At 49.5% G+C, this 18,198-nt stretch overlaps 1 protein-coding gene across 2 annotated transcripts in view; it reads left to right on the top strand.

The window, feature by feature from the left end:
• The window catches only part of LOC132591291 (neurexin-2-beta-like), a 131,079-nt gene extending 114,442 nt beyond the window's left edge, over positions 1-16,637 (top strand). For both annotated transcript variants that reach the window (XM_060269320.1, XM_060269319.1), the window contains one exon: positions 8,332-16,637. In XM_060269320.1, coding sequence (XP_060125303.1) covers positions 8,332-9,227 — 896 coding nt within the window. In that variant the 3' untranslated portion in view covers positions 9,228-16,637. The remainder of the gene's footprint in view (positions 1-8,331) is intronic.
• The last annotated feature ends 1,561 nt before the right edge of the window (positions 16,638-18,198 follow it).

The raw sequence follows: 18,198 nt of genomic DNA, 5'->3' as shown, positions 1-18,198 counted from the left end.
ATCCGTTCGCCACCCATAATTGGGTCACACATCTTAAAGTCAGTTGATTAACCAGCGAAAGCTTAATTCAAAATAACTCGGCATGGCCATTGATTAGCAGGGCCTTCCTCCCCCCCCCCCGGCACACTAAACTGACAGTTTCATTGGAGGCAGTCCATTTGGCAAACAACTCGGCTCTCTATACCAGAAATTAGCTTCCTCAGATAAGTCATATTTGCACAGTTTGGGGGAACAAAACAACTAGCAAGACACAGGCCACTCACTGCCTCCTATAGAGGGCAGGGTTATGAAACCAGAGTCTTTTTCTGCAGTGCCTGGAGAAGGCAGAGATTGAGCCTAGGACCCTCCCGTGCAAAGTTGAACCTCTTCCACAGACCTACAGCCCCTCCGAGTAGCCCTGGGAGAGGAGCAGGCCCCAGCTCAGCCCAGCCCTGCATCCTCATGGGCCCCCCCACCTGCCTTCATGTTCTCCCTCTGGGCTTAGCGCTGCGCACGCCCCGCCCCAGCCCCCCAATGAAGGCCAGCCCTCAAGGAGCTTGCACTCCTGGGTGCAGAATGGGGCTTGCTAATCTCCTGGGGTGGCTGCCTGTCCACCCCAGACCATCTGTGGGTGATGAACTTCATGCCAGTATCCTGCACATGGCAGCCTCTAAGCCATCTTGTCAGCTGGGGCTGGTGGAGGGGCAGATTTGGGCCCATGGAGGCAGACGTTTCAATGGCAGGGCTGAGACTGGAGTCCTGGACAGTTTTCTGAGGCCATTTTGTCCATGTCATGTATCACTGCAATGAGATACGAAGACCATTTTCAAGGCAGGTTTGTTTTTGTTTTGAACAACAAGCAGCAGCAGCAGCAGCAGCAGCCTTCCTTTACTGAACTATAAATTATCTTACACTTTGTTCAGCACCCTTATCAGGTATATTGAGATTCTAGCAAGACATAAATAAATTCTGTCTGGTTAAAGGGTAAGTTGTTTGGTCCCAGGTCCTGCCAACCTAGCAGTTTGAAAGCACGCCAAAAAGTGCAAGTAGATAAATAGGTACCGCTCCAGCGGGAAGGTAAATGATGCTTCTGTGCACTGCTCTGGTTTCGCCAGAAGCGGCTTAGTCATGCTGGCCACGTGACCGGGGGGGGGGGGGGGGACTGTCTGCGGAAGCAGACAAACGCCAGCTCCCTCGGCTTTTAAAGCGAGATGAGCGCCGTAACCCCAGAGTCGTTTGCGACTGGACTTAATTGCCAGGAGTCCCTTTACCTTTACCTAATTAATCAGTCAGGAAAATAGACTCAAGTGAAAAAGGTTGCCTCAGCTGTCCTGCACCTGCTCTCCTTACCTGGGAAGGGTGACCTCCACTCACCTCTGGGGAGTCACCCAGGCCATGACCCTTAACCTCAAGCCTCTAAGCCCCCAAAGCCATGTTGAAGTCAAGAGTGCCTCTGCACACATGCAGAGTGCCTTCACTCAGCTTACAGGAGTAGCATGGGTGGGGAACAGGGTGGAACTCCCAGGCATGTCTGAGCCACAGAGAGGGCTAGACCAGCCCATCTCTGGCACAAGCATGGCTTCTGCCAACAAGAAGGCACCCATCCTGCTGCAGTTTCCTCTCCCCTGAGCCAAAGTAGCATAATCACTTTTAGGCTGCTTCCCCCTCCACCCACCCACAGCCTCCTTCCCTGGGGAATTGCTGAGCAGCCGCTGCAGCCTCCTGTCTCCCCACCCCAAAAAACGGCTCCTCTTTGATGGGAGCCTTGCTGATGCCTCCTCCCCTCCCTTCTGGGTGATCAAAAGCAGAGACAGGCTCCTTTGTGAGCTGGTGCCAACTGTTTCTAAAGGCTTGGGGAAAGGGGGGGTCCCCACCCAAGGAGCCGGCAAAGCAAGATAGAATCCACTCATTAAAAAGCATATTTGGACGGGGTTTTAATTAATGGAGGCGGAGGATGCAGTGGTAGAACGGAGGGGAAAGGGAGGACAGAGACCACTCCCCCCACCCTCAAGCCTTCCACTTCCTCCTCTTCGGTGGGGTTGGGGAGGCTGGTGCTATTCCACATGTCCCACTTTTACACACAGAGGCACATTTCTTCTTCCCAGCTAGGCCATCCCTTCGTGCCAGTGCCACTCAGGGCCTGGGTGAAGCCCTGCAGCCTTCTGAAGTGACAAGGCCACTGCTTTGGGACTGCCTAGTTGAGTACTCTATGTCTGAAATCCAACAGCCACACACACACACACACACACACATACACACTCACACACACACCACAGCTTTTTAGCACTTTTGGTGGCCAAGTCCAAATACTGCCACAGTTGGCTATGGTGGTGCCATCATAGAGACAGGACCACATGCCGCACTCAGGTCCTGCTTGCAGATTCCCTGCAAGCAACTGGGTGGCCATTGTGAGAACAGGATACTGGACTAGACAGGTCCCTTTGGCCTGATCCTGATCATGCTGCTACTGCAGGGCTCTTCTTCGTTCTTATGCTAAGCAGGCAGCCCTCTCAGAGCTCCAAGTGCCAGGGCAGAAAAGCCTTCCTGAAATGGGCAGTTGGGCCCATGAGTCCTTTTGTCCCTGGTGACCCATTTTAATCATTTGGTATCAAGAAGAGGGATTCTCTCTGCTGCTCTGTAAATGCTTGTTGGTTTATTGAGATTTATGTCCCATCTTTCTTTAAAATATCTAATGCAGCTTTCAAGCAAGATAAAATATTATTCATAAGCGGCAGCAACCGCAGCCAAATGATACCAGCAATATCAGAGAGAACCGCTTGGCAACGCGAGTGTCTAAAAGTCAACAAAAACCTACAAGCAGATGAAGGTTTAAGGCTCCACAAAAACTCACCAAGGTCCTCACTGCCTTTCTAAACCTAAACCACAATGGGAGCAGGCAGAAGTGCCTTGGGAGAATGCTCCAAATCTTATGTGCCTCAGCCAGCAAGGCTCTGTCTCTGTATCCTGTTCCATAAAACTCCTTGGATGGCTTGTAACATTTCAAAACACAATAAAATGAGATGACTTGGCTACACCTCAGGGGAAGAGCCCCTGCTTGGCATGCAGAAGGTCCCAGCTTCAGTCCTGGCAGCTTCTTCAGGCAGGACTTGTGCCCTGCCTAGAGAACTGCTTCCTGGGAGGAAGTAATCGTAGGCAGCTTCCTCTCTTCCGCATATATTTTGAAACAGGAAGGTCAAAAGGGGCATTGTTATCAGCGCCAGGTGGGCCTCCCTGGGTCGGGAGCACCTCCATCAGCAGGATGCCACCACTAGCTCTGCCACCCAGTGCCTCCAACACTTCTAAAAATCATAGCTGTTGGATGCTGAGCTGAGAGGGAACCCAAAGGTCGCCTTCGTGTCCCAATGGGTTCTGACCACCTCAAGCCTTAACTCCTACAGTCCTGTTTGAATCAGCCCTTTATTCAAAACCACAGACTGAATTTGTACTTTGTTTTGGGTGGAATGATCACAGCTCAGGGGCTGAGTGTCTGCTTTAAATGCAAACAGCCCCAGGTTCAATCCCTGGCTTCTACCAAGTATCACAGGTGGGAAAGGGTCATGTCGGAAGCCCCCATTTTGTGAGTGCCACAGCACCTTTCCCCCTTTGTATTGGTACATGTTGAAACTTGCCCATTTACTCCTCTCCCTCAGCTTGGGCTGCTGAACTTTCCAGAAAATCACTACAGAGCCCGCAAAGTGTTCTAGGTTAGAGTAAAGGCCTCTTGAAACCAACATCTTGTCTCTGTGCCCAGCCATGGAGGTCTGGAAGCTTGCAAGAGCTCATCTGTGCAGCAGCCCATTTTTGGAAGCTCAAGAGCAGGGCGTGAAGTCAAACAACTTCTTCTCTGCCCTTTGCACCCATCCTTCCACCCAAGCATCCCAAAAAAGCAACAGTGCATGGCTTGACTCTCCCAACTAAGCCTAAGAAGGAGGCATCTCTGCAAGTGGCTTTTGCAGCGAGTGCATAGAATAATCTAGTCATCTCTATTTCTGTAATGGGGCTTTCTGTCCTCTGTGGCCAGCATGGAAATGCTGATTACTGGGGGGAGTGCAGGCTAGTAACTTTTGTGGGCTTATTTTTAAAGGGCAGGTTAGACCACTACCCCCCATCCTCCTTCACCATGGTGGCTATTTAATTGTTATTTTTAATGTGCACATTAATAGTAGAGACACAATTAACATCATGTCTACTTTGTACCTAACACTCCTCTTCTGCGTCAGTGGAATTAGAGATATTGGAATTAGAGATGTTTCTTTAGCCTTCTGGAAGGCCAGTAACCAGAAAAAAAGGTGGCATGAGCTCAGAAATAGGTGTCTGTACAGCCTGGCATCCCTTCATCTCTGCATATTTATCCCTTCTTGCAGTAACAAACTCAGGTGGGCGAGTGCCAATAGGATTGGAGCAAAACTGGGGCCACCCGGAAAAAAGAGGCATACCAGCATTCTCGGGGGAGAATGCAAATAAAATAAATAAAAACCTGGACATAAACTCAACAAGCAACTGAGTAAGGACTGAGCATGCTTAGTAGCCACAGAATTTATGGCACTTGGTTGGAAATCTAAAAATGGGGAGAAGAGAAAGGAATGGAATGGGCAGGCAGGCACACTAAACAGAACCACTCCTACTCAGAGACGAGGCTACACTACAGTGTCTATGCCCACCCTTCAAATAAACAAAAGATTTTACAGGACAGCTTACCCCAGTTGGGTACAAAATGCAGAGTTCATAAAAGCAGCATAAAACCAATTTTATTTCAAGATTAGAAGTGCTCTTAAAAGAAGAAGCAACTGAAAAGGCCTCTGAAAGGGCGAAAGATTTATACGATCTGAAGAGAAACCATCATAGCCAGCCATTGGCCTTCATTTTCTCTATTGAAAGTGAGCTTGGATAGCTCAGTTGGTTAGAGCGTGTCGCTGATAACACCAAGGTTGCAGGTTTGATCCCTGTGTGGGACAGCTGTATATTCCTGGACTAGATGATCCTCAGTGTCCTCCCTTCCAATTCTACACTTGTATGATTTTATTATTCATCTCCATCTAGAATCACTCCAAGAAATTGGGCTATACTGTTGACAGGGAGCAGCTCAGCTCCCCCTGGCGCACACTGGAGCAGGGCAAAGGGAAGGAGCTGTGGGGCCAGAGATGCCTTTCAGCTGGCCCCTCCCTCCCAATGGGGCTCCCGTGTATTTCCCTTTGCTTTATTTTGCATACCTGCCATTCATTTGTTCATTCCAGTTCTGCTCCCCTTCACCTGCGGCCTGTGCCAGCCTGTTGCAGAAAGGTGGGGGTGCTTGCATTGGCAGCATAGATCCTACAATAGGCGGCACGATGGGATGAGCCCTCCCTGGTTTGAACCAGGTGCTCTTTGGGGTCTTGGGTGCCTCCTGCATGGAGAAACCCCCAGTGAGTGAGCACAGAGAACTGCGTGGAGCCCCTTTTCCTCTCTTTCTCCCCAGCCTTTGCTGGCCTGATCAGCCTGTAGTGCAACAGCATCCTTTTGGTAGGCTGGGAACATCCCTCCATCCTCAGCCAGAGCAGCTCTGCTGTCTCCTGGTGGAATTAGCATTTAGATAGCCGGGTTTATCTCCCAGGAGCACATCCCTGCCCTTCCCGACATGCTTCTCCATTGCCGGCAGCTATTAACGCAGCCACCCGGCTTAGCCTGCCTTTCTTCCTCACTCAGCCTCTGCCCCCTCTCTTTCTCTGGGGTCTGTAGCAACCCTCCCCCTTCCTACAGATTGCCACTGCCCCCCCCCCCACCTACCTGGCATCACCAGCTCACCTCCTCAGTTTCTTATTTCTCCTGCGCGGGGCGCCAGGACCACCGTAGGCCAGGAGGAGGAAGAGGATAGAATTTATAGCTCACTTGCTTGCCAAAAGAGCTTCCAAGGGGGGCCAGTTTCCCTGCTCTCCCCTTCCAAGCCCAAGCAGGTCCCTCCTTACCAAAGCAGGGAGGGGTATTTCATTTTTGTATTGAAAAGCTGCCTTAAATGAGTGCAATCTCATGCACGTTTACTCACATGTAAGCCCCACTGAGTTTGGTGGGGCTCAAATCACAGCTAAGTATGCAAAGGATGGCCACATAATTGGAATTCCATATGAGTAATTTGGGAGGGGTGGAGAGAAAAATACTGCATTGAGAAATCATGATAGCACACCCACAAGAAAAAAAAGGGGGTTTCCTGAAACCAATTTGCTGTTCAACGCTTTCATGTTGACCTCTGGCCTGCCCTACCTTGGTCTTCTTCCAGAAACCATGTGAAGGAACTTCTTAATAGACCCATTTTGCAGATGAGGAATTAAAAGTTAGACATGACCAAACCTGGGATCCAGAGTCACAAGCTCCCTCTTCCAAAAACACATAAAATCCCCTGGGATATTCTCACAACTGTCTCACAGCATATTCTCACAACTGTTTTGGCACTTTGTACCTACCCAAAATGCAAACGTTTTGGGTCATCCTGCTTTGTTCCCAATGGATGCACATCTTGAACAGCAACTAGTCATACCACAAAATGCTCTGGGTTTTGCTGCTGCTGTTTAGCTTTAACACCAGGGTTCCCCTCCAGACAGCAATAATGTGAAAACACTGGGGAAACATCACAGAACAACTAATAAAGCAGAACAACATGTGGATGGTCCTGTATGAATCCACTGCTAATGCACTATTATTGTTTCGATGTTGCAGAACAACACAGCTCATCCTGGAGGGGCCCTGGAAACGAAGCAGTGAGCCCACTCCCAAAACTTTCTCAGACACGAGCAATATTGAAAGCAGAATTGCATATAACCACCCCCAATGCCAGTATAAGGCAGTGTTCCTGTGTGAGATGGAAAGGGGTGGGGGAACCAAATCTCTACCTGCTATACACTTGGTCATGTCTGCCTCTCTTCTCTCTCTCTCTCTCTCTCTCTCTCTCTCTCTCTCACACACACACACACACACACAAAGTTGACACTGCATGTATCTCCCACAATTCCGTTCAGGGGTGTGGGGGTGTTTTCTGTGTGTTTTACCTGCATCTTTGAAGAAGCTCCTGCGCACCCTCCATCCATTCTGCCAACCTTTCCCTGCCTAGGGCACTCGATAGCTGTGCAGGGGCAATGCTCCCCCACCCTGGGCTCTTCTCTTTCCCCCAACTCACCTGAGAAACCGTCTCCCCATGCATCAGGGTCCTGGGTGTTCAGATAGGGTGGAACTTGACACTTCTTTTTGTCACCCTTTCTCCCTCCTCCCCAGCTGACATATTTTGCCCATGATCAGAGGTGTTTTGTTTTTTCTTCCAAGCATTCCAGACAGGTGGTGCCCTCATTCAAGTCAGGGCTGGGAGAGCGGGGCTGGGGATCAGCTCTGAGAGGGTAGCAGGGTAAAAACAGTGATTGGGAAGGGGGCAAGCCGACAGGATTCCTGGGTCTTTGAAGGACGCCTATTCAGAGATTTGTCAATTTGTCTCCCCTCTTACCCAATCCCAATGGCAGAAAACTTCCTTCTGCTTGATACCACAAACCATTTCGATTTACGACTAAATATGTACCCTCTCTGCACTCCCAATTTGGAAAGGGCCAAGGAGCTAGAGTTTCAGGCTCCCTGGTGAATTCACAATAGACCATTGGTTCGGAGTACTGCTGGGGTGGGGGAGGGGGCAGTTGGGACACCCCAAGAAAAGGGGCGAAGGGGCAACTGTTTCGGGATGGGGTTGTGGGTGGGGAAGGGAAGATTTGAAATGATGCAGTCATGGAAAGAAAAGAACAGAAATGAATCTAGCGAGAAAGAGACATTAAAAAAAAAAGCAAGGTGCAGAGAAAGATGTTTAAAGAAAAGAAAAGAAAAAAAGTTGTTTTTTCTCCAAAAAACATTCTTACCTAGTTTTCTTTTTTGTAATTTTTTTTCTTCATGCTAATATCACACGGCCTATTTGTTGATGTAAGTTGACTGAATTCCGTGGTTTGCTCTCTTATTTTTAAAAACAAACAGAAAGGGAAAAGAGGAAGAGGCAAGAAAAGGCAATATTAGTGTTTTAGCAGGAGAGGATGGGAAGCCAGCCAGACAGCCAAGGGTTTTATTGCTCTTAATTCTGCTGTTTTATCTGTTTAATTTTTGCGCATTAAATGACTTTTTTAATTCTTTTTTTCCTTCTTCCTTTGATTATGATTTCTCTAGACTAATGTGTTGCAAAGGAGAGAGAGAGGAGGAAAGAAAGAGGACAGTTTAGTGGCCAGGGATGGAGACGGAGGGGTTTGGCTAGCTATAACTCGTGGCTTGAGTTGTCTTGTGTCAAGGGGGCAGGGCGCCTACGAGGTCACTAACCCGCTCTCCCCTCTTCTGTCTCTCCCCCTTTTCTCTCTGTTCTAGGAGGTGAATTAGTATTGCCCATAATAACAGAAGACTCCCTAGACACCCCTCCAATTGCCACCCGGTCTCCATTCATCCCCCCGCCTCCCACCTTTGGCCCCTTCCTAACAGTAGTCGAGACCACCAAAGACACCCTTTCCCCGCCATCCCATCCAAGGCCCCCCTGTCTGGCCGACCAAGACGACAGCGACTGCGAAGAAGGGATCGAGGCCTCTGGCTATGCCTCGGGCGAGGTTTTCGACTCCAGCCTGCCCCCTACTGACGACGAAGATTTTTATACCACCTTCCCCCTGGTCACGGATAGGACCCTAATAGGCCGGCCGGAAGGAGCTTCCAAAAAGGCCCAAGGATACCGCCCCAACCTTAGGACAGGACTGCCGGCTTCGCCCTCCGTCCCCGACCTCCTGACCTCCACAACCTCTCCCAATCTGGTCCGTAACATTCCCGCCGGCAAAATGAACAACCGGGAGCCCCTCAACCCCCAGCCAAAACAGTACCCCCCACTCTCCACCTCCTTTGAGCCCGACAAGCTAAACAGGCTTAAGTACCCAGGTATAACCTCTTCCCCCAATTTCCACAATCTGCCCACAGCTAACCCCACCGGCCCCGGGGAGAGGGGCCCCCCCGGTGCCGTGGAGGTCATCCGGGAGTCCAGCAGCACCACCGGCATGGTGGTCGGGATCGTGGCGGCCGCGGCCCTCTGCATCCTCATCCTCCTCTACGCCATGTACAAATACCGCAACCGGGACGAAGGCTCCTACCAGGTGGACCAAAGCCGGAACTACATCAGTAACTCGGCCCAGAGCAACGGCACAGTGGTCAAGGAGAAGCCAGCCGCTGCTGCCAAAACGCCCAGCAAGAGCAAGAAGAACAAAGACAAGGAATATTATGTCTGAGCCCCCCCCTCCCAGCCCCCCCAGCCCCTGCGTGCGCCAGAGAGACCGACACCCAGCCGGCACACGCAGGGGAGCCACCCAGACCTACACGCACCCAAACTTTCTGGAGAGGAGACCACCCAAGCGCGTCCTTCCCCTTCTTCCGCATCCGAGAGGCCAGCTGATGGCGCCCTCCAGTGGCCACCTCCACCTGTCCCTCTTGGGTTTCCTCATCCCTCGTTTACTTTAAGCCCTTCCCTCCTCGCCAAAAGCAAAAACACAAAACACACAAAGGAACCACAGCAAGAAGGTTGCAGGGTCTCCCTCCCTCCCCAACCCCTTTTCCACCCTGGCCATCCAACCCTGCAGGGTTACTGTTTTTTCCCCTTAGGCAAACAGAGGGGGAAGGGAAGCCTCTGGCCGAGGTGAAGGGAGGCAGCGTTGGCCTGAAGAGAGGGACGCTGGGAAGGAGGAGAATTGAAGGGGGGGAGGAAGGATTTCAAGCTTCCCATGTGAGGTTGGAGCCAGGATGCTGCTTTGTGATCTGTCTGCAGGAGAGTCTTTGCCCCTCTCTTTGTTGAGGGGCTTTTGGTGTGGAAAACAAAAAACTGGGGTCCACCCATCTTTCCTCACCCCACCCCACCCCAGCACCACGCTCTGAAACAGAGATGCCTAGCTGGAGCTCACAACTCTACAGAACCCTATAACTGAACTGGGGGGCAGAGAGGACCCACAGCGGCCAAAAACAACCCCTACTCCACCTCCTCCTCCTCTCTCTTGGAATTATCTCAAGCAAAGGGGTCTGTCCTTTCTATCCTTTCTCTCTCTTCGTTAATGTGTCAGAGTCTTGGAAATGTGTGGAATAAAACAAAAAGATTTTTAAAAAGAAAAACTACTAATTATAATAAAAGAAGCAGGTGGCGTGGATTTTGCTTGCGCCGTTGGGCTGAGGACTCCCTCCTTCCCAACAGCCAACACCTAGCCTGTCTTGTAATAAAAAGAGGGAGTAAAATTGAGGTGGTGTTTGACACCCATAAATCAATGCAGTGGAGCGCAGCTTTGAGGTGCAGCTGCATTGTGTGTGTGTGGTGTGTGTGTGGAGGGGGGTGGTGGATCAAGTATCTCCTGGGGGTTTTATTTTGCAGGGGTCCAAATGAACCAACCTTCAATACCTTCCATCCCTTCCCCGCCCCTTTTCACTCTCCCTTGGATCAAGGTGCTACTATATTGTGGTCTTTCTTTAAACTGTGTTACAAGCATGTGAAACTTGGGCTGACTTTTAGTTTTATGTCGTTTGTCGGGGCCGGGTGTCGAGGAAAAAAATGTGTGTGTGGACCCAGACGCAGCAGTAGCAGCAAGGACATCCCTTTGCATCAAAGCCGCAAGCAGACCTTGGCGGTTTCTCCAAAGGGCGAAATGGCCAGTGGGAGGAGGGCGAGGACTTGTCCGTGTGTGGTGCAAGTGGTGAGCATGTGGGCGCAGCTGGGGCTTCAGTGTCTCTTCCCTCCCTGCCCTCCGGCTGCCTTCCCAGTTCTTCCAAAAAAAAGAGAGACAAAAAGGGAGACAAAAAGTCAAGAGGAAGCCATAGATAACTCTGTGCAGAGTTCGATCTATCTGTATCTATAAATACACAAAGATATATATATATATATAAAGATATATATAGAGATATATAAGATATAAAAAGTATACATAGTATATGGAGAGTTTAAAGGTGGCCGTTTGAAGGAAGGGTCGGGGAAAGGCTCTTGGCTCCAGGAGTCAAATGGAAGGGTCTGCGATGGCAGCAAATGGCCAGTTCTTACATTTGCCCAAGGTCAGGGCTGGGGAGCTCCACCGTTCAGATCCTAGGGGCCTCCCCAGGAGAGTTTTGAGGGTATAGATGAGGGGTGATGGCTTATTCCAAGACGGCAAGAATAGCCCCTTGGTCTTTCCTCTGGGTGTGTCGGGTGCCGAGTGGCCCTTTGAGAGAGAGAGTTTGGGGTGACCATTGAGGGCATTTGAGGGGCAGAGAGGCAAGCCAGGTCAGCTCCAGGGGGGTGGAAGGGACACCTCAACAGTGTCCTCACCACCCATCTGCTTTCCCAGGAGGATGGTCCAGGGCAAGGTCCATTAGGGTGAGTGGAGCAGCCCCCCACCACCTGCCTTCTTCATTACAGCAACCAGTTTGTGTGGGGTGGTCCTGGCTGTCAGCTTCTTCATCCTCTAAGTTTCAGTGTTGCCCTTGTAGGGACTTAGCAGGGAAGAGGGAGAGGAGGGCAAGACTAGACTTGAGTTGAGTTGACTCGCTGTCTCCTTGTCTGTGGCCCAGCTCATAGTCTGGGCTCTCTGCTGGGGCCCAGGGCATGGAAACAGATAGGTGGCCTTGCTGCCGCCCCAGGTGCAGGAAGCATTGCCTCTTTCAAATACATCCTGTGCTCCCAAGCCTTTCTTTCAACGTCAAAAAGGGCAGTCCCTCCCCCAGCCCAAAGCATTAAAAGTTTGTAACGAGTTTTGCATGAATCCTCAGTGATTTACCTTTGCAGGAAGAGCCAGGACTTATGTGACATTTGCCTCCCTGCTGCCTTCCATAGCAACTGAGACTCTTTGTCCATGATAAAGGAGCTCCAAGCTCAAACTGCTCCTGGAATTGAATCCCGGAATAATGCAAGTTGGAGAAGGGTCTTTGGAAGGGTCTGTCATGCACCCTTGAGAAGATGGTTCCTGCCCTGTGGTTCTCCTGCCCTCTGCCTAGAATTGTAGAGTTGGATGGATCCCCAAGGGTCATCCAGGCCAGCTCCCTGCAATACAGGAATCGCAGCTAAAAAATCCCTGGCAGATGGCAGCCCTTCAGCCATTTGAAGACGGCTGCCATGTCACCCCCTCAATTGTCTGTTATCCAGGCTAAATGTCCATCAGTTATGTCCACCTGTTATCTCACAGGGCTCAGGTTTCCTGGCCACCTTCCTTCAGACACCCTCCAGTTGGTCAGTACCCTCCTTAAAATGGACCCAGAACTGGACCCAGGGCCCCCAATGCAGCCTGATCAGAGCAGAACCATCACCTTGCTCCTCGCCCCTCTTCCTGGCCTGCCACTCCTGCCGCCATAGCTGGCCCCCTGAAATTTGGGATAGGGGGGGAAATTATACAGTTTGCATTTAAAGGCAAGCCCTTCCCCAGTTTGCACTTTTCTGAACAATCTGAACCAATAGACGGCAGCCCTCCTTCAAAATTCTCACTTCTCCGAACTTTGCAGTTTTCTCTGTGCAAAAATGGCTAAACAGTGGTACCTCTACTTACAAATTTAATGCGTTCCGAACACACATTCGTAAGTCAAAAAAAATTGTAAGTCGAATCCCATAGGAATGCATTGGGAGAAAAAATCCGTAAGTCGAAGCAACCCTATCTAAAAATTCGTAAGTAGAAAAAATCCTATCTAAACTGCATCCAAGATGGCGGACGGAGCTCCATTTGTAAGTAGAAAAATTCGTAAGTAGAGTTATTTGTAAGTAGAGGTACCACTGTATTGACGGAAATAGCACACAGAAACACATATTGGGGAAATTTCTTCGCAAAATGTTCATTAGGAAAAATTGCAGATGAAAAGGTAGGGGAAATCCACACTGAAATGGTGGGCTTTTGTGAAGACTTTGGGGGGAAATCGCAAACTGGTGTTGAAATGTGGAGAACTGGATTTAATAACGGAAAAATGAGAAGTGAGAAGCACCCGAATGGATTGGTTTGCCCCCTCCCTTCGTACAATTGTTTTGTCACCATCCGGGCTCAGGTGGCAGCCCAGCTCAGTTAAGCATGACTTTGCAGAACTTAATTGGGGCCTGGGATGGACTTGGATGGAAGGGAGGATTTTCCACCAATGCAGATCTTTGCCATTTTGCAAAGCAGTTTTGCACCACTGCAACAGCAGGAGGTCGGGGGGGGGGGGCTTGGAAGCAGCTCTGCCTGCTGCATGACCCATTGAAGGACAAGGAATCCTGCCCTGTATGGTATCCAGGAGGCTTTGTTACAGCTGCAATACTGTACTCACTTACCTGGAAGTGAGTCCATTGAACTCAATGGAACTTAATTCTGAGTAGGCATGTGCAGGCTTGTACTGTAAGTAACTGGGAATAGTTGTGCTTTAACCTCTGATGTGTATAAAAAGAGATGCTCAGATTCGAAAGGAGAACCTGCATTAATCTTAAACAATTTGGCAGCATTTTAGATCCGGATTAATCTTAACGTTTTAGAATATTTTGAAATTTCACTTTTCCAAGTCCAGCTCAGTAGGATGCTTTTCAAACTTTTCCAACTTGCCGATGGATTTTAATGCAAGTGGGTTAAAAAAGTTCGCTCTTTCCCAGTGATGCTTTAAAAACCCTAAATGCCATGTCACCTGTGGTTGGAGCTGAGGAAATAAATGGCAGAGGCTGTTGATTAAAAACGTTGCAAGCAAATTCAACTCTGAGGATTTCCCCGCCCCGCCCCTTCCACATTCATTTGAGGCCTAGTTATGACATAACTTGCTTTCAATGAGTTTGCAGGCATCATTAAATGTGGGGGCCCTAACCTGCAAAGGAAAGGCACCACAAGAGCTGCTCCTTTATGAGTGTTGGCTGGGCTAGTTAATGCAGGAAGGGATACCTCAGCCTCTTACAACTGCTACCAAGTGAAGGCCTTTCCCTTTGGGACAATCAGCAATGCCAGGCACCCAGCGCCACCCAGGTCAGGGCACTGGAGCTCTGGACACTTGGAGACAGAGTGGAGCAACTGCCCCAGGCAGCTGATGTTGGCAGGGGGCAAAACCCCACCCCGTCAGAGGTCAGAACTCTGTGCGCCTCACACAACTCGTTTGGCATCCCTAAAACTACTCTGGTGCCATGGAGGGCATTGCCCCATTGCCGGTGTTGAAGGAAAATTCAGCTGCCGGTCCAGTTGACCACTATAGCTGATGTGGGGAGGGGGCAACTTGGGCTGGCCCTGGGCTAGTGAGCTTCCACAGGCTGGAGCAACAGCCCTTCGCCTCTCAGCTCCTGCCCTTGCTGGGGCAGGGGGGGGGTGGACTTCCTGAGGTAGCAGATTCTCTCCTTGATGGGGGTGGGTGGGTGTTCATGAGAGAGTGGGTGTCCAGTGCCTGGCAGTCTCTTGGTGCTATAAAAATTGTTCAGCGATCCTGTCCTTGAATGTAGCTTATTAGCCAAATTGAACCCAGTCCTATAGTGCAGTGGTCCTCAACCTTGGGCCTCCAGATGTTTTTGGCCTACAACTCCCATGATCCCTAGCTAGCAGGACCAGTGGTCAAGGATGATGGGAATTGTAGTCTCAAAACATCTGGAGGCCCAAGGTTGAGGACCACTGTTTCCCACTTCCCTATACAGAGTTTTCTGCTGGGCTACATCAAGGGGGCAGCAGAAACCTTGTTCTGTGCCAGAGGGTGGAGGTGCCTGTGAACCACGAGGCCTGGCCTGCACCCGCTAAGGTAGCCTGGTGCCCTCTGGTGCCATGGAAGATTCTACCCCATTGCCAACACTGGGAGTCAGATCTGAACATGGGGTGGCAGGGGCCACCCTCAGGCAGGCAAGTGTGTTAGGGCAGAGCCCTGAGGTCTCCCCTTTGCAGACGGTATGAAGAGTGTTTAAGGAAAGTGAGGGATAATTTGGGGAGAGGCTACTGGTCGTAGAATTGTAGAGTTGGAAGGGGTCTCAAGGGTCGTCTACTCCAACCCCCCTGGCAATGCAGGAATTGCAGCTAAAGGATCCCCGACAGATGGCCATCCATTATTCAGCTGGTGAGTCACAACCCACAAGTGTTAGGCCAGGGCCCACTAACGCCATACATGTGTCAGGCTTGAAAGATGCAGGTTCTAGAGGCGCCTTTCCAGCAGTGAAGCTAAGAGGGTGAGGAAGAGAGAACGAACGGTGGGAGAGGCTTGGAGACGGAGACGGTAGCACTGGGTGGTTCCCTTAAAAGTAATGGAGGACTTTGCAAAACCTCCAGGGGTTGGTCAGGACTTCTCGACTGGATGTTTCCACGAATACAGAGAGTGTGCCACATGCAAAGCAACTTCTAATTTTGTCCAATAACCCAGGATGGAAACTTTTGAACTATACAGAACTCTTCCTCGTGGTGAGAAGAGGGTGGGGAACACAGCTTCCTGGGACAAAATCTGGAATCCCCTCCTTATAGTTTATGGGCCGTATCCAACTAAGGTCCAAAAGTCAACCAGCTTAAATTCATGGACCTCTGTTAGGCATGTCCATTAATTTCAATGGGTCTGCTCTTGAATATGACAAATGTATAACCAGTGGCAGATTTAAAGGTATGCGCAGAATTAGGGCCCCGTGAGGCTGAGGGGACTCCCCAAGTTATCAGTAGATGTTGTTAACTGAGGGGAAACCTTTGAAATGTGACGTTTGTGACCCTCGTATTTTAGTTTGTTGTGCCGTTTCTACTCCCTATTAATGTCAGTGTTGGCTGGTCCATTAGGACAACCAGGTCTTAGCCTGACCACATGAAATATCAAGCATTTTTCAGAAAAAGATTTCACCCAAATATCATTTGTCCTCTGGCCAAACAGTTCTCTGTACCAACACAGTCCAAAAGTATCACTGTGGCAAGGAGGTCCCACCCCTCTGTCACCAGGCAGGAAAACAAATTGATATTAAATGTGTGTCTATGGCGCTACTGGCTCTTAAGTCCTGCTTGTGTAGTTTCCCGTTCATCCCTCTTGTCGTGATAGCAGTCCAGCCTGGTTGTCCCAGAGCTCAGAACTCTTTCTGCTCAGAGCATGCTCAGAACCGTTTCCTTAAAGGCTACACTACAGTAGCAAAGCTCCGCACCCAGCTTCCTGTGACCAGCCTTGCTGATTCTTTAATGCTTATTTCATTGTTTGCAAGCTCGTTCCTATGCATGCATGTAGCTCTGTCATATTTTCAGACACAGTCACATTGATTTAGGGCCCTCCCAAAGGGTCCTGTGGACCATAAACCTGCCACTGTGTATGGGTGCATTCCATGCAACCCTCTTGTCTTCATTTCCGGAGTCGGTGAAGCTGCCACCTGTATGTACAAAATCGGAGGAAGAATTCTGTGTAAGGAAGAGGGGGGGGGAGCTTGCATCTGGTCTTTTAGTGGGTCCAGGTAATAGGGCAACTATTTAGTTGCTTTGTAGGGCCAGCAAAGCAAAGCAAAGCAAAATGACCACTTCCCCAGCTGCTCTCTTGGTTCAGCACTTGCCTGCTCAGTCAGAAACTGGGGGCGCCCCAGCCACACATGGACATGTGCCCACTCACAGTTCTTGAGATGCCTTTGGGCTCTTGCAGGTTGTGGGGGAGACACTGGCCTCCATTTGTCCATTTGAATTGCTTCCGAATGATCGGGAGGGGAGTCGTGTTCCTTTTGTGGTTATTCGAGGTGGCCATCTCTGGACCCCACCCCCAGTCCAAAGCCAACTGATCCCCTCTGGGGATTGCCGGGGGGGGGGGTTCTGTGGGGGGGGGAAATCAGCCATTTGTTTTTAATTTGTTTTTAATTTTTTCCCTCCCCACAATCCTCAGCTGTTTCTCAGGCGGGGCCCACCTGCCCACTTCTACGAGAGTGTAATGAGCATTATTACCAAATGTAAATTTATTTGTACATTATTAATATTTTATTTTTATCTGGGGAGGGGAACATGCAGAAGGTCAGAAACTCCATAGGCAAAAAACACCCTCAGATCCAAAAACCCTCTTTTTTAAATAAATAAAAAAATACTAATAATGGTGATAATAAAAAAGAATTTAGGGTGGGGTGGGGGAGATCAGTTCCTTTTGACAATGAAATTCCTGGCATTTTTCCCTCCATTTTTTTTAATGGCATTCCATTTGGGGTGGAAATCAGTTTTAATTTGACTTGATTTATTTTGTAATTGATAACTTTTTTTAAAACGACAAAAGGGGGGGAAATTACCTTTCCTGTTTGTTTGGTTTTTCTGGGGTGGGGTTGGGGGGGGGAATAAACTGTGATTCTGCATATTTACCCTGTAAAATTCCTGTATTCTTCAATGTTATTGTAAAGTGTTACTGATAAAAGATGATTATGAACAAACAAACGAAAACGTCCAACCCATGTACATTTAGCACAAAGGGGAATACAGTTGATTCTATACTTCGTATACTTTGTTCTAGTCTTTCTTTTGTACGGCTGGGGACTGTGTTGCATGAGAGAGGTCTGGACTTCCCCTCAAATTGAAGTTTATCAGAGTTTCCCGGGAGATGAACCATTAAAATAATTGGGTTTATGCCTATTTCCTAACTCTGCGTCAAGCACTGACTTTCCAAAATGGTTCCACCACCAGATAGACGTCACACAGACTCCTGTTTGTGCTGTGTAACTATCCCTTTACAATGGTAAATATTTAACTGGAGAAAAACATTTTGAAGGTGTTGTTTGCATGCAGTGTCCCCATCTGTTCCAGAACTTGGTTGTATTTGACTACTGAAGGGGCAGAATAAATGCCAGGGGGTTTCCATGCAAGCTCTTTATGCTGGACGAGCATCTTTGGGACACCCCACCCATCTCTCTCGAGATGCATGGGTCTAATGAGTGTTTCTAAATGCATAGAATTATCCAGATGTCATTGCTCTCCTGTTAAAAGCCATGTGCAGAATTCCAATGGGCTTCCCACACTTGGAATGGGGCGCTTGGTGTGTCTGCGTGGCTCCCACAATGCTCCATGATCTATGCCAGGCATCCCCAAACTTCGGCCATCCAGATGTTTTGGACTACAATTCCCATTTCCCCCAACCACTGGTCCTGTTAGTTAGGAATCATGGGAGTTGTAGGCCAAAACATCTGGAGGGCCGCAGTTTGGGGATGCCTGATCTACGCCGTCAAAAAAAGATGGAGCCCAATAAGGCTTTGGATGAGGCAGTTCAGCTGCCGTTGGGACTCCCGCACCTTAGGACTGAAGCCTAAATACTTTTAACTTTGCACTAAAGTGCACATCCAATCTAAGCGCTCTTGCACAATTTAAAGGT

The sequence above is a fragment of the Zootoca vivipara genome, chromosome 17, assembly GCF_963506605.1.
Source record: "Zootoca vivipara chromosome 17, rZooViv1.1, whole genome shotgun sequence".
In the NCBI taxonomy this organism is placed as follows: Eukaryota; Metazoa; Chordata; class Lepidosauria; order Squamata; family Lacertidae; genus Zootoca; species Zootoca vivipara.
Note: the sequence above shows the minus strand (reverse complement) of the source record. Positions and strands in the feature narration are given on the sequence as shown.